Source organism: Astyanax mexicanus, chromosome 13, assembly GCF_023375975.1.
Source record: "Astyanax mexicanus isolate ESR-SI-001 chromosome 13, AstMex3_surface, whole genome shotgun sequence".
Lineage (NCBI taxonomy): Eukaryota > Metazoa > Chordata > Actinopteri > Characiformes > Acestrorhamphidae > Astyanax > Astyanax mexicanus.
Genome location: NC_064420.1, coordinates 16,364,048 through 16,379,394, shown reverse-complemented (window position 1 = coordinate 16,379,394; position 15,347 = coordinate 16,364,048). Strand labels below are relative to the sequence as shown.

Here is a 15,347-nt window from a genome sequence, read left to right as displayed (position 1 = left end):
ACACAAAAAGGTCAGAGAGTGTATCTAAATAAAACCATAGAAACCCCCCTGTCCTACCCTCATCCTGTAAACCATCAACACCTACCATTACCAATAATAATATTAGTAATATCCTAATAATACACAGATTATCTTTACATCTAATTCTACTGTTAAACAGTCAACAAATTTACATTTATTAATTTAGCTATCACTAAAACAATAACACGCTGTGCGTATAATTAATAATAATTTTACTGTGAATCCACTTTCAGTTCCTTAGCTGTTCGGTTTTAAAGACAAGTGCTAAACTCGAAGCGTGGTTTGCCCCTTAATTGACTCTTATAACATTTTCCGAAATTATTACTCCATCACTACAGTTAACTAACAGGCTAATTAAATACAGCTAACTAATACAGCAGCTACAGTTAACTAGCTAATTAAATACAGGTAACATATACAGCAGCTACAGTTAACTAGCTGGCTAATTAAATACAGCTAACTAATACAGTAAACACAGTTTACTAGCTAATTAAATACAGTTAACTAACGCAGACGCTAACGTTAACTAGTCAGCTAATTAAATACAGCTAACTAATACAGTAGCTACAGTTAACTAGCTAAGTAAATACAGGTAACTAATACAGCAGCCACAGTTAACTAGCTGGCTAATTAAATAAAGTTTACTAACGCAGACGCTAACATTAAGTAGCTAATTAAATACAGGTAACTAATACAGCAGCCACAGTTAACTAGCTGGCTAATTAAATAAAGTTTACTAACGCAGACGCTAACATTAAGTAGCTAATTAAATACAGCTAACTAATACAGCAGCCACAGTTAACTACCTGGATAATTAAATACAGTTAACTAACACAGATGCTAACGTTAACTGGCTAATTAAATACAGCTAACTAATACAGCAGCTACAAGTAACTAGCTGGCTAATTAAATATAATTAACTAATACAAAAGACGGATGCTAACGTTAACTGGCTAAATACTTAATAAATATAGTAGATACAGTTAACTAGCTTAGCTAATTAAATACACCTACCTAATACAATAGCTACTGTTTGCTAGCTAGCTTAAAATAACTAATACAGTAGCTACAATTAGCTAGCTAGCTAATTCAATACAGTTAACTAATACAGAAGACACAGTTAACTAGCTGGCTAATTAAATACAGTTAACTAATACAGTAGCTACAGTTAACTAGCTAATTAAATACAGTTAACTAATGAATAGCTTAATGTTTATACCTTTTTATTTATACGTATTCAATATATTTAACTAGCTTAAATACAGTTTACTAATGCAGAGGCTAAAATTAACTAGCACATTTTTTTTACTATATTAATATAGAAGATAGTTAACTAGCTTAGCTTAAAAAAGTACACCTGACTAATACAGAAGCTACAGTTAGCTAGCTAGTTTAAAATAACTAATACAGCAGCTACAATTAGTTAGCTGGCTAATTAAATACAGTTAATTAATGCAGAAGCTAACGTTATCTAGCTAAATAATTTGATTTAATTAAATTGAAGATATAGTTAACTAGCTTAGCTACTTTAAATACACCTGACTAATACAGTAGCTATAGTTCGTTAGTAAGCTAATTAAATACAGATCACTGAAATTATGAAGAACACCAAGTTCCTCGATGTTCACATTGCAGAGAACCTCACCTGTTCCCTCAACACCAGCACCATAACCAAGAAAGCCCAGCAGCGCTCCTGTAGAGACTGAGGAAAGCTTATCTTCCACCTCCCATCCTCACAAGATCGTTGTATTAAGAGGTTTTGTCAGCAGTTTTAAAACTGCATTTTGGTTAAAAAATTCATACAAATTGTGAACTGTTAAAATGTCATTAAGTTTTTGATTACACATCTTTGCTGTATTTTCCTAAATATGTTAGTTCTTGTTTTTAAAGTATTGTCTAAAACTGTAAGGGTTAACATGGCGGTGGTGGTACTGCTGTCTGGCTCGTGACGTGGTTGAGTGTGTGGGTTTAAGTCTGAGGCAAGAGAGTAGAGGAGGGTTGCCCAACAGAAGGCCTTGCTTTCTATGGAAGTCTGAGTTAAGTGCCCATTATTCAGTGCGCACACACACACACACACACACACAGAAAGAAAGAGAGGGAGAGAGAGAAAAAGAAAGACCCAAATACTAACTGGCAGTGTGCCTTCACATTGCTTCTCATAATTGCATAAGTTTTTTAACCAGCTGTCTGCAGGAGAAGGAACTTAAACTAGATAATATAAAGAGATTAACAGCACGCATCTGCAGAAACCTCCAGAATGAGCAGGCCAGTGTCTTAACACACACATACACAAAAAAATAACAAGGAACATTTAAGAAAAACAAGTAACAAACACTATGTGTACAAATCTGTGTGTATATTTTTTATATTTTATATTTTCAGTTTCTGGTATTAAGCTGATTGGACAGAGGCTTCCGAAATGAACTCAATCCTTTCAAAAGAGGCATGACTTAAAACGCCCAATGGAAGTTAAGTCTGTAAAAAAGTAGTATGCAAATCAGGTCAAACCCATTATCTCGTTTAATTCGGGATTAACTTAATGTGTAATCGGCATTGTGAGAAGGTCATTGTGCAGATAGTGTTCAAACATATGGACAAACAGTATCAATACGGAATGAGGCAATTAGGCTTAGCTCTTAGTGGAGGTGGACTCAAAGAGTCAGAGTGATGGGGGGAGTGTCAGTCTGTCTGTGTGTGTGTTACAAAGAAAGAGAGAAAGAGAGGGAGAGAGAGAGAGAGAGAGAGTATTATGACTGGCCACTCTTTTTGTTTAGGCTTCCCATTCATCCCAAATAATCCCTAACCTCAGCACTAATACTGCACTTACCCAAACACACACAGCAAACTCAAGTACATACATGTATATAATCTACATTACAGATTTCAGACAAAACAACAAAAAAAATAAAGGAAATCAATATAAATTTAAATAAGGCTGAAACACAAGCTAGCACCTCCACCCTGCCCTGAGCGTTTCTCTACACATCAGCGAGTGGAGCGCCTGCGTCCTGAAAGCACTTTCAGTGCAGGAACTAAATGCCAGGCTGGTCCATGCCATCACTCCATCTGCAACTAGACACTTCCTGTGGCCTTTCACCGAATCCGGCTCACTCTTCCAAAAGCTCTATACCTCCCTGAAAAACCATACTGCCTCAACTCCCTCGCGGACTTAGGCTGCGTGTAGGTTCAACAGGTTTACCCTGGCATTTACTGTACAGTACATTTATATAATTACCACTAGAGCTAGAGGTGTACTGGCAATTCAATTTCATTGGGGATTCAATATTTCACCGGATTTTGCGATACTGTACTGTAAGCATGAAGACATACTGTGATTTTATACTCTCACAGTATTAAAAAAACACATCATATTAGTAAAAGAAAACTTTACTTTCTGTCCAATCAGAACAGTGGAATCTAACAACAGACTACATCACTGTTATCTAGTGAGCGGGGTTTAAACACAACACTAAATGAACCTCTGCCTGATATCAATCTTTACATGTAAGCTTTTATTAAATAAATGCTTAATTATACTGTATTTTGGAAAATCTATACAGTATTACAAAACAAAGTATTGCAATACTTTGATGTTATTAATATTCTATACACCTCTTATTAGCACTGACATGATTAACCAACCACAGAAGTCAATCACTCAATTAGGATAAATTGATAAAAAAAATAAATACATACATACATTTTTTAATTGATTAAATCGTTTCGCCTTTCGCTTGCCTTGCCTTGAGCACATTGGCTTGTTTAACCTCTCACTCACAAGGAAACATCTCACAACTTATACAGGTGTGGGCATTCCCCAGCCATCCCCAAAGGCAACACTTCATGATCAATTCATAATGACTTTTAGCATCTCACTGTACTTTTAGCATCTCACTGTAGTTCTGTTATACATAAAAGTATACCAACCACAAAAATACCCCGGCTCATAAACATAAACCCCCATTTTCTCATCTCTATTCTAGCAAATGTCCAACACTCACATTATGACACAAATAATTAGAGAAAAAATTAAGAGCCCACTTCAGTTTCTGAATCAGTTTCTCTGATTTTGCTATTTATAGGTATATGTTTAAGTAAAATGAACATTTTTGTTTTATTCTATAAACTATGGACAACATTTCTCCCAAATTCCAAATAAAATATTGTCATTTAGAGCATTTTTGTGCAAAAAAAAAAAAAAATAGAAATGGCTGAAATAAAAAAAAGATGCAGAGCTCTCATACTTCAAATAAGGCAAAAAAAAAAAGTTCATATTCATAAAGTTTTAAGCGTTTAGAAATCAGATTTTTTGGAATAACCCTGTTTTTTATTCACAGTTTTCATGCATCTTGGCATGTACCCCTCCACCAGTCTTACACACTGCTTTTGGATAACTTTATGCCACTCGTGGTGCAAAAACTCAACAGTTCAGCTTGGTTTAATTATACTCCAGAGGTTTTTAAATGGTCTCTTAATTTTTTCCAGAGCTGTATATATTATTTCTGATATATTTAATATATCACCCCTAAACAAAATACCTATTACTGAGCGTTTCATCATGTTTTGTCATGGCATAATAAATGTTCCCAGTAAACAGAGTAATCTAAAGCTGTGGGGCGCTTTATTGGCTTGGAGGAATTCAGAAGAGAATCCGTTAAACAGTCAGGAGACGTGTATCTGAGTGATCGCTGGATTATTGGATTGACTTAACGCAGTGTTAGCAGATTGTTACAGAATCTATATTTGCAGCCTGTGGATGTGTACAGCACCGTCGCTGTGAGGAGCTGTACTGAGACACTATCTGAGACATATCAAGTCCTGTTCTTCATGTTTGCTCTTTTGGGCTGGGTCAGCCTGTGCGGTTATTTCTGTCAGAGCCTCAGGTATCAGGGCTAGCTGGTGGAGAGGAGGTGTGTGTGTGTGTGTGTGTGTGTGTGTATGTGGGCGGGGGCTGAGAGAGTGCCTCCAGAGTTAAGTAGGTAAACTGGCTCTAAGCTGATGCAGATCTTTTCTCCGCCCTCCCTTTTTCCTCACACTTCACAAGACCTTCCCTAAAGCCCCCATGGGGTGGAGCCTCCAAACACATGCGCACACACACACATACGCAAAAAACACACCTTAATCCTCACTTTGCCACCAAGGTCATTTCAATTATCCTGTTTTCTTAAAGAGTGTGTGTGCCCATTTCGCCGCCCGCTCGAATACACCCGAGATTACAGTTGCCTCACTTTTAATGATCTACATACCTATCATCAGCTGCAGCAGCAGCTAAACGCTGCTCACACAGGTACCCCCACCACACACACACACACACACACACGCTCGCTCGTTCTCATTCCTAAAGACGACAGCACGTTTTTGTTTTTAGGTTGATGAGGCTCGTGTCTCGTGTCCCATGTGTGTGTCTGATATTAATGAGGAGATGAGTTTTCAACCCCAAACTCCCCACCTCAATCTATAAGAAGCCGTAATTGTCCAATATTTCATAAAAAAGGGTTTGCATTGTCTCTGAAGCTGAACTAATTCTCCAAAACGATCTGAATTCTAGCAGATGGAATAAAGACTACAAATAACTAGAAGCTACAAGGATCGGGAAGAAGTGTATATGTGAAAAAGTATAAAGGCTGCACCACCTGCCCACCATTTAACGTAAAATATTTGTTCACCCAACACTGTTTCTATTGCATTGCGAAATAATCTATCAATAGAAAACTCGATCAATAGAAGACAGAGGCACAGTCCACTACAGGTTTTCCGAATGCACGAGAAGTGAATGGTCAGTGCAGTCAGTGCACAGACATTGCAGGCTGCTGGAAACTGGAGGAGGTAACATCAGCACCATTGCCATCTCACAATGTTCAGCTTTTTCTAAAACCTTATGTTACCTTTTGTTATATTAATTAGCCCTAGGCCAGTGGTCGGCAATTAGTTTTGGCCGCGGGCCAGATATTTTCCAAGCCATTGCGTGGTGGGCCACAAAAAAAAATCTGTTTTTGAAAAATGAAGCAGGTAAACCCAGGAAGAAAGGAAAAAATTAATAAATAAACACACTGCTTCTCGGGATCAAACCCGAGTCGTTAGGATCGCGGTCAAATATACTACAGTTGCCCCAGCTAGTGAACTGAGTAACAGCCGGGAAAAAAAGCCTTACGAGTGGAAAAACGTTAATGGGCGGACACTAAAATCACGCCGAGCGCGATAGAGGGACAGGGGAGGCGTGTAAAATAAAGTTAGATGTTTCACGCTGGCAGGCCACATTTGGCCCGCGGGCTGCCTATTGCCGACCTATGCCCTAGGCCATGTTAAATGAATGTGTAACTAAATAATGAAATATTAGGAGTAAGTAGTGCTGGGCAATTTTCATGATTAATTTGGTTAATTTGATTTACAGTTTTACTGCAATTTTCAAAATAGAGTAATCTTTTTTATCTAAAACACCCGAAAGCACTACTCATTTCTGAAGTGTTTATCCGTTTTTCCGTGGTTACAGGCACCTTCCACAGACTATGCAGCATATATTTAGCTAGATATAAATCCTACCAGTTCTACAAACTGCAGCATCATTGCTCTCTAATAAGGATCCGTGATTAATTGTGGAAAACACAAGTGCGTTATTTTATTTTTGTTTACACGTATACCTAGTTTTGAACCATTTCTTTGTCATCTGTAGTTAGATTTTCAGTTAGGGGGAAAAATCTATTACGTTTTTTTATTTAGGCCATAACCGCCCAGCACTAGAAGTAAGCTTCCTTATTTACTTTTGGTAACAGGAGGGTATTCTTGGTCAATGATCAACCCAGACACAATGTTTTTTTTTCCAAGAGAATATAGTGCAGTTAGCAGGCTAGTCAATGTTAGGAGATCTATCAGCTAGCTTAATGATAGCTATCATTTCATCCACCACCTGCTGATATTCATATTATCAGCAAAAATTAAATAATAATAATAACATTTTGAGGGTAAAATTACGTGTTTAAAATACACCTGAAGTCATGGGTCATTTTACAGCAGTAGGTACATTTATGCTTTATTTCAGGGGACACACATTTGTACGTTGTGAGGTGTTATCTTGTGAGTCATACTGAACACTATTAAGCATTTTCATGGCAATGCCATTCATGTAAATTATGGGAGTTAGAGTGAGGTGTATGGGACATTCCTTACTCCATAGTGTCACAGGGGTGTGTGCGGGGAATATGTCATTTAAGGCATTACACCCCACAGTGGATGGTGCAATTGGTTGTAGGTAATACTGTATATCAATAACCCAAGCTACTTCCAAAAAAACCCTACAACCAGCTAAAGTAGAGCTTGTTAGATTCAAACAAACACTCGACATCTCCAAAGCATCAGTAAGACAGTATCTTCTCATCAGCCACTTCTACAGGGGTAGGACAATGAAACTGAAACACCTGTCATTTTAGTGTGGGAGGTTTCATGGCTAAATTGGAGCAGTCTAGTGGCCAATCTTCATTAATTGCACATTGCACCAATAAGAGTGTGAAGGTTCACTTAGCAGGGTAAAAGAACAGTTTTACTCAAAATATTGAAATGCACACAACATTATGGGTGACATACCAGAGTTCAAAAGAGGACAAATTGTTGGTGCACGTCTTGCTGGTGCATCTGTGACCAAGACAGCAAGTCTTTGTGATGTATCAAGAGCCACGGTATCCAGGGTAATGTCAGCATACCACCAAGAAGGACGAACCACATCCAACAGGATTAACTGTGGACGCAAGAGGAAGCTGTCTGAAAGGGATGTTCGGGTGCTAACCCGGATTGTTTCCAAAAAACATAAAACCACGGCTGCCCAAATCAAGCAGAATTAAATGTGCAACTAAACTCTCCTGTTTCCACCAGAACTGTCTGTCGGAACAATAAATTATTGTGGTCTAAAACCAGGTGTTTCAGTTTCATTGTTCAACCCCTGTATGATAGCCTGATGTTCCACCTCCTCTACAAAAGTGACTGCTGATAGTCCTACCTGGAATGTCCTGGTTGTAGTTGTTCCAGTTGGTGGAGGACAGCATGGACGGCAGCGGCGACCCTCCCCGGCTGTCCCCCTCGTTCTGTTGCGTGATGTGTCTGACCGTGTCCTTGTTCTTGCGGTTCTTCCTGCGCCCCGAGCCCGGCGCCTGCCAGCTCCCGTCTGCACCTCCGTTCCCTTGCTCTCCAGGCGTTCCCTGCGTCCCCCTTCCTCCCCCAGTCCCATCCCGTACATTGGTGGGTGACACCTGCTCCTCTTTGACCTGCACAGAGCGGTAGTCGGCAGCCCACAGTGTCTGCGAGCAGGTGTCGTCCTGGCTCTCATGGCTTTTAGGTTCTGGGTCCTCTTTGCCGTAGGTGCTGCCACCTTCACCGTGACAGCTGGCAATGGCCGAGTCCCCTGACGAATTCGCCGGACTGGTGCGACGGTTGAGCCACGGCGAGGAGCTGCGGGCCGAGATCATAGAGGCCAGGGCCTCTGAGGCTCCTCCCCCTGCACCTCCTGTCCCCATACCGGCCCCCACCGAGCCCACCATGCCCATCTCCATGTCAGCCAGTTCGTCTGCCAGCTCGGAGCGGATGCTGATGTCCAGCGCAGCCTTGATGAAGCCGTGGCACGCCTGCACAATGTCAGTCATCTGCAGGTAGCTGGCCGCCGACATCACCTCAATGACGTTCTTGCTGGTGAGCGCCAGGTGGGCCGAGTACATGAAGTCCAGGATGGTCTTGAAGCCCTGCGCTGTCACAATGTCGAGGTGTGTGATGGTGGCCTGCTGCTCTGTGCCCTTCTTCACCTGCCAGTAAGAGAGGGCGATACGGCAGAAATGTAATATCAAGATTTTATATTCAGAAAGCAGAAAGATGATGGTGATAGAAATAATGAGCTAACATCCAATCAGACAATTCCTATAATACAGTTTATTAAGGGTGTAAATGATGAATTAGATTACAGAGCTACTATACAGGGTTTCTTGCTCACTAAGGATGTACGTAAATATCTACATATATCAAAGTATTGCGATATTATACTTTGATATTTTGTATAGTCTAAAAAAGTAGAGAGAGTGTTGATTAAAGAATCATTTAGATATAAAGATTTCTGTCAGACAGTGGTTTCATTTGTGTTTTGTTTAAACCACACCCACTAGATAAATCCTCGCCCACATGTTGTCCTCAGATTTTACGCATATTATGGTATGTTTTATACTATGACTGTGGTGGTTTATAACACCCTTTTGGACTCTATTGCTCACAATGCACTTTATGCTGACGTCATCCATTTACTTCCTCACATGACACCTCCCAGACCACAATCACCTGAATATTGATTTCACCTGTTCCACTCATTGTTTAATTTTCCGCATTTCACTCACTCTCCACCGAGTATTAGATTGGTTCCGTCTGACTACACAAGGAATTTCTTTTTGTTACTGTTTTCTCTGTGTATGAATATTTTTGTGTTTATAACTATGATTTTGTCTTATCTCTGCCTGGCCCTAACATTATTGACATGATTTTGTTTTTTTTCTTAGCAAGCTAGAGTTCAATAACATGACTGACACAGTATTTCGGACTTTGTTTTAAACAGTTTTGGAATTTTCTTACTTATCAAAAGTGTATTACTCTTTAAATTGGCGTAAGTGCACTACTATGCTATTGCATTATAATTAAAGTAGTGGCATAATTACTTCTTGTCCAAAAAAAGACAGTTTCCCTAAAATCAGATTTTAAATGCTACAGTATTGCACTATATTGACTTGTAATTGTACTGCATAGTCAGGTTCTTGCCTATTTACATAGCGTTTTTAATTGATCAGAATCTAATGAGAGCAGGTACTGAGTGATCTAGAAACTCTGCTGATGCCCAAACTCAAAAAAGCGTAATATAATGAAATTCAGTGCAACCCCTACCTGGCAGTAGAGTGTTTTGAAGTAGCGGCTGCTGCCCAGCAGGACGTTCTTGTGCGCCTTGAAGATTTTGCCCTCCACGATGACGCACACGTCGCACAGGATGCCGTGCTGCCGCTGCTCGTTCAGCTCGCGCAGGAGCTGCCGGTAGTGCGACGTGATCTCCATGTCTTCCTTCCGGTTATTCATTGGATTTACTGGGTGGCTGCGTCTTCTGCCCGGAGTCTGGGATGGAGAGATGAACACACCCTGGTTAGCACTGGATTTCTCTTTCTCTCTCTCTCTCCTTCTTACACAAACACACATACACACACACACATATACACAATGGTTAGAATGGTGGAAAAACGAATCGCTCTGACCAAGACTCCAAAGAAGGCGTTCTTTCGTCTCAGATATTTTCCACCATACAAAGACTGGAATCAATTGTTTAATAACGTAGAAACCAGTTAAGAACAATGACACCTTAGTTACCCCCAGTGGCAGCGCTGCATATCAGATCACTGCTGTATACAACACAGGGAGTGAGGGAGAGAGCCGGCATGGAGAATCAGCAAACGGCAGGTTTAAGTTCATTTTTACTCTCAATTCACATAAATGCAACTAAATAACGCAATCAACATCAACATCAGCATTATCTATTCAAAAACGGACTCTGGTTTGTTTGTAACTTTAGTGCGGTTTGATTGAGCAGGTGTGAAAACAGTAATCGCACTCGAAGACGGATTAAAAGAACCGGAACGAGAGCACTATGGGCAGCATTCAACTACTCGCAGTTTAAGTTTGTGCCTGTGTGAAACTGTGTGAAAGTAAACAAACTAATCAACTGATCCGGACCAAAGAAACAAACTACAGGTGTAAAATAACCCTTAGGCATAGCATTTATTACCAAAAGGATAGCTTCCTTTTTTATGACTTGAGTAATGTATTATTTGCATGGTTGTACTGAGGTAAATTTATGAGTAGAACAGCACTGCTGAGGACTCTCAGTGGTCCAGTGGAATAATCAATGCCTCTATGATCAAAGAATCACTGGTTCGAATGCCAGATCGTGCTGCTTGCCATCAGCACATCACTCTGAATGTCGCTAATGTATCGGAGTTGGGTAGCTGTGCTTTCCTCCAAGTACACCGGCTACATACGTGGCTTCATATGTGTCAGAGGTGTGTGCTATGTGCTAGTCTTCACCCCCCTAGTGTCGGGGGCATTACTTGTGAGTGGGTTGGGAAACTGGCCTTCCAAACTGGGGAGAAAATACACTAGCTGAGGTACATTTATGATTAGACTAGCACTGCTCAGGTAAATGTATGGTGCCTTGTTGGTTGGTCTGCTGAGATATTTTAATGTTGTTTTGGTAGTTTGGTAGTTTTGTAGTTTTTTGTTTCTTTCATTTCAGTGTGTCCCTAAATAATTTTAACTAAATAAAACATTTAGTTTAGTGTATGAAATTATTGACTAAGTTAACAAAAAACAAACAGATATCTAGTAAAGTGATGAATAATAACTGAACTGAAGAACACAGCTCTGTCTGCAATCTCAAATACAACACCCTCCTCCCAGAATCTCCAAAAAAAGGGCCGTGGTTTGTGTGGATACCAGCTCAGACATGAAATGTCAGGGGGAATACAGCGCCGAGGCGAGCGACATGCTTTGGCCAGTGTTGGACGCTGGAGGCGGGAGGTCTGCTGGGCGGCAGCCACGGTCTTCTCAGCTCAGAATGAATCAGCTGTTCGGCAGCCCCATTTTCCACTTGATCACTCCACTAACTGACAAAACGCTAATTAAATCCAACCATTTAACAACAGGACGGGGGAACGTGTGAAGAGCCGAGGCTGTAAAGTGCTTTACACTGGCCCGGGGTAATTTTATTCTGCGGCTAATAAACCAAAACAAAAGCATTATTAGTTGAACAATGAACACCTGAACTGTCCATTCTAGTCCAAATCAGAGAGAGCGAGAGAGAGATAGAGACAGAGAAAGAAAGAGCAAGAGAGACCATAGAAAGCCGAAGTGTAGGAGTTCAGGTGTTTTAAACAGACATATTAAAACTATACACTTAAAGAAGTATCTTTAAAAATCATGTCCCATGATTTTTGCCGCTCTGTGGGTTGAGGAATTAAATGTTCAATGAAGCATCCCATCATCCATCTGCACCCACTTTCAGGCCTCGCTTCAACTCCTATAATTCATGTGGCCTTGCCATGTGCATGTTGGTCAGGGTTCAGCCTCACTCACAAGATAAAACCTCACACCTAAAACATACAGGTGCGCGCAAGCCATTTCCAAGCCGTCCCCTGAGGTAACACTTGCAAACGAAGAATTTAGATACTGCTGTCCCATGACTTTTGGCATGACTGTACAAATAAACATGCAAACGAAAGTACACTTCGTGGTCAAATGTTTGTGGGTACCCCTTTTTTTTTAAGATTTATTTCTAATTTCTCATTTTGTCTCCCCAATTTAGCTAGGCCCTAGTCAGCTGTATATCCCCCATCAACTACACTGCCACAACACAAGAAGGTTAAAAACTAGCACATGCCTCCTCCGACACATGTGAAGTCAGACTCCGCCTCTTTTTGAGCTGCTGCTGATGTAGCATTGCTGAGTAGCATCACAGCGCACTTGGAGGAAAGCGCAGCAACTCTGTTCTGCTACATCAGCTCACAGACGCCTTGTGCTGATCGACATCACCCTAGGTATGATGAGTTGAAAGAGCGCCTGTCATCTACCCACCCAGAGAGAGCAATTGTGCCAGTGTGCTCTCTCAGGGCTCCAGCAACTGATGGCAAGCCACATGACAGGGATTTGAACAAGTGATCTCCAAATAGTGGCAATGCTTAGCCTGCTGGACCACTTGTAGCCCTGTGGATGACTTCTAATAAATGCTTTTTGATACTTTAAGGTTTTACCTAAGCTTGCTGCCAATACAGATGTACAAATGCACACACACAGCTTCACAGTCTGGTCCCTGTCAAAGAGAAGTATTGGCAATCTTTATTATCTTTAGTATCTTTAATACTTCATTTTCCTCCAAACTGTTGAAACAGCACCACTGTGCTCAAGAGTCTTCAGACATCTCTCTCTCTCTTTGCATGCACACACATACAGGCACTCACAGCTGAGGGCACATTTCCTCTTTCCAGGGTAGGTGGGTTAAAATATGCAGCTACACTTTATTTAGTTTATTTCCTCCATTAAATCTCTCAGTTAAGTTCAGTAGCTCAGCACACTACAACATTCTTATTTAAAAACCTTTAAAAATGTCCTGTAATATTATAATACAGCAATAAGCTCTATACTTAGGTTATATACTTGCATGATATATATGCATAATACTTTATTCATACGCAGATCAGCCACAACATTAAAACCAGCTCCGCATAAACATTCCACTGCTGGTCAGCCATTGCATAACAAATAATAACCTTCTTGTTTCTAAGTTCCTTGTAGCTGTTTTTTTTTTTTTTTTGATTAATTTGATTAATTAAAATAACTATGTTTTTTTTTTTTTTTAAGCAAATCGCAGGATTCATTTTGGATCATTACAGATTAGATTCTTTACTGTAAAAGTAACAAGTAGTCATGCAACAAGGAAAAATAAATCCAGTATAGGAGACAAAGATGCATCAAGATGAATCGATAATCATTTTATAATTGCATTGCAGACTTCTGGATCACAATCAAATCGAATTGTAAGGTGCCTAGAGACTCCCACCCCTAAGTATAAAGCCCACAGCATTGAACTGTGGAGAGGAAACTGTGTTCTCTGTAACTGCAGAGCCATTCCAATACTTTTAGGAAGAATTGAGGAGTTGGAGATGAGTTGAGATGGTGATCATTCAACATCCTGGCCTCACAAATGCTCAGCTCTTGTGAATGAATGCAATCAAACCCTTAAAGCAATGTTGCTCCAAAATCTAGCAATTTTTTTCCCGAAACAATAGAGAGACAACAAAAGCAGAATAGACTCTTTTTAAGCTTTGATATAGCAGCAGTGTATAGCATTAGGAGTCGATCATCAGGTCTATGCTGTGCTGTGATTGTGTGTGTGTTGGCATGGTGTGTGTTGGGAGTGTTTAGGCTGTCAGACTGTGTTGGGAGAGCTCGGCGCGACAGCTCCGCTTCTCCACACTGACAGCGGCGTTCGCTGCAGGCCGGCACACTTCAGGTCACGTTTACTCCAGTTCCTCTGAACCTGACGGTTTGTACGATCAAATCAATCCCCCACGTCTCCACTGTCCACTCAGACTAACACACCTTACTCTGAACCACGGTGAGAACAAGACAGCGAGAGCGACAGGTGATGGCTTATATTCCCTTGAGTTTTTGTAGTTTATTTGGTAGTAGGAATGCATCAAATATTTGGCAACCAAAAATATTTGGCAACCGAAACATTAGGCCAAAAAAAGCAATTTCAAGTGTTCAGCAGAAGGAGTGAGCAGATTTTTTTTTTACATTTTCTCCCATTGTCTTTTACACAAGTTTACACAGCCAATTACCCAACCCACTCATTAGGACTCCCCCTTTTACTAATGATGCCTCAACACCATGAGGGTGAAGACGAGCACATGCCTTCTTTTGATGCATGTGAAGACAGGCCCCGCCTCTTTTCAAACTGCTGCTGATGTAGCATTACTGAGTAGCTCACTTTGTTGGTGCTGATCGACATCACACTTTGGAGTGATGTGGGGAGAGAGCGCCATCTACCCACCCACAGAGAGCATGACCAATTGTGCTCTTTCAGGGCTCCGGTAGCTGATGGCAAGCTACATGAACAGGATTCGAACCGGCAATCTCCTGATCATAGTGGCAGCGCTTAGCTCAATGGACCACTCAAGAAAGCTCCAAGTGAGCAGATTTTATTATTTATACCATGACGACACGATGACAAATGTATTTGAAGCCACGTTGCAGTGTTTCCTCTAATGTTACCATCTTTTTCAGTGTGGCAACCCCACACTTCACACTCCCCCAAACTCCTCCCCAGTTTTTTTCACAAACTGTCTGTTTTCCAGCTAAAAGGAACGAGCTGTACAGAAATTGTTTCATTTAACAAGTTGTTTTTTTGATTGAACTTGGACATACAGGGGTTGGACATGAAACTGAAACACCTGTCATTTTAGTGTAGGAGGTTTCATGGCTAAATTGGAGCAGCCTGGTGGTCAATCTTCATTAATTGCACATTGCACCAGTAAGAGCAGAGTGTGAAGGTTCAATTAGCAGGGTAAGAGCACAGTTTTGCTCTAAATATTGCAATGCACACAACATTATGGGTGATGTAACAGAGTTCAAAAAAGGATTTGTTGGTTCACGTCATTGCTGGAGCATCTGTGACCAAGACAGCAAGTCTTTGTGATGTAGCAAGAGCCACGGTATCCAGGGTAATGTCAGCATACCACCAAGAAGGACGAACCACATCCAACAGGATT

General features: G+C 40.6%; 1 protein-coding gene across 1 annotated transcript in view; it reads right to left on the bottom strand.

Annotated features, from left to right (window-relative positions):
* Positions 1 to 15,347, bottom strand: part of zbtb46 (zinc finger and BTB domain containing 46) — a 135,583-nt gene that overhangs the window by 75,746 nt on the left and 44,490 nt on the right. Inside the window, exons 2-3 of the mRNA XM_049486391.1 lie at positions 9,922 to 10,143; positions 8,009 to 8,804 (exon numbers count right to left, since the gene is read on the bottom strand). Coding sequence (XP_049342348.1) covers positions 8,009 to 8,804; positions 9,922 to 10,107 — 982 coding nt within the window. The 5' untranslated portion in view covers positions 10,108 to 10,143. The remainder of the gene's footprint in view (positions 1 to 8,008; positions 8,805 to 9,921; positions 10,144 to 15,347) is intronic.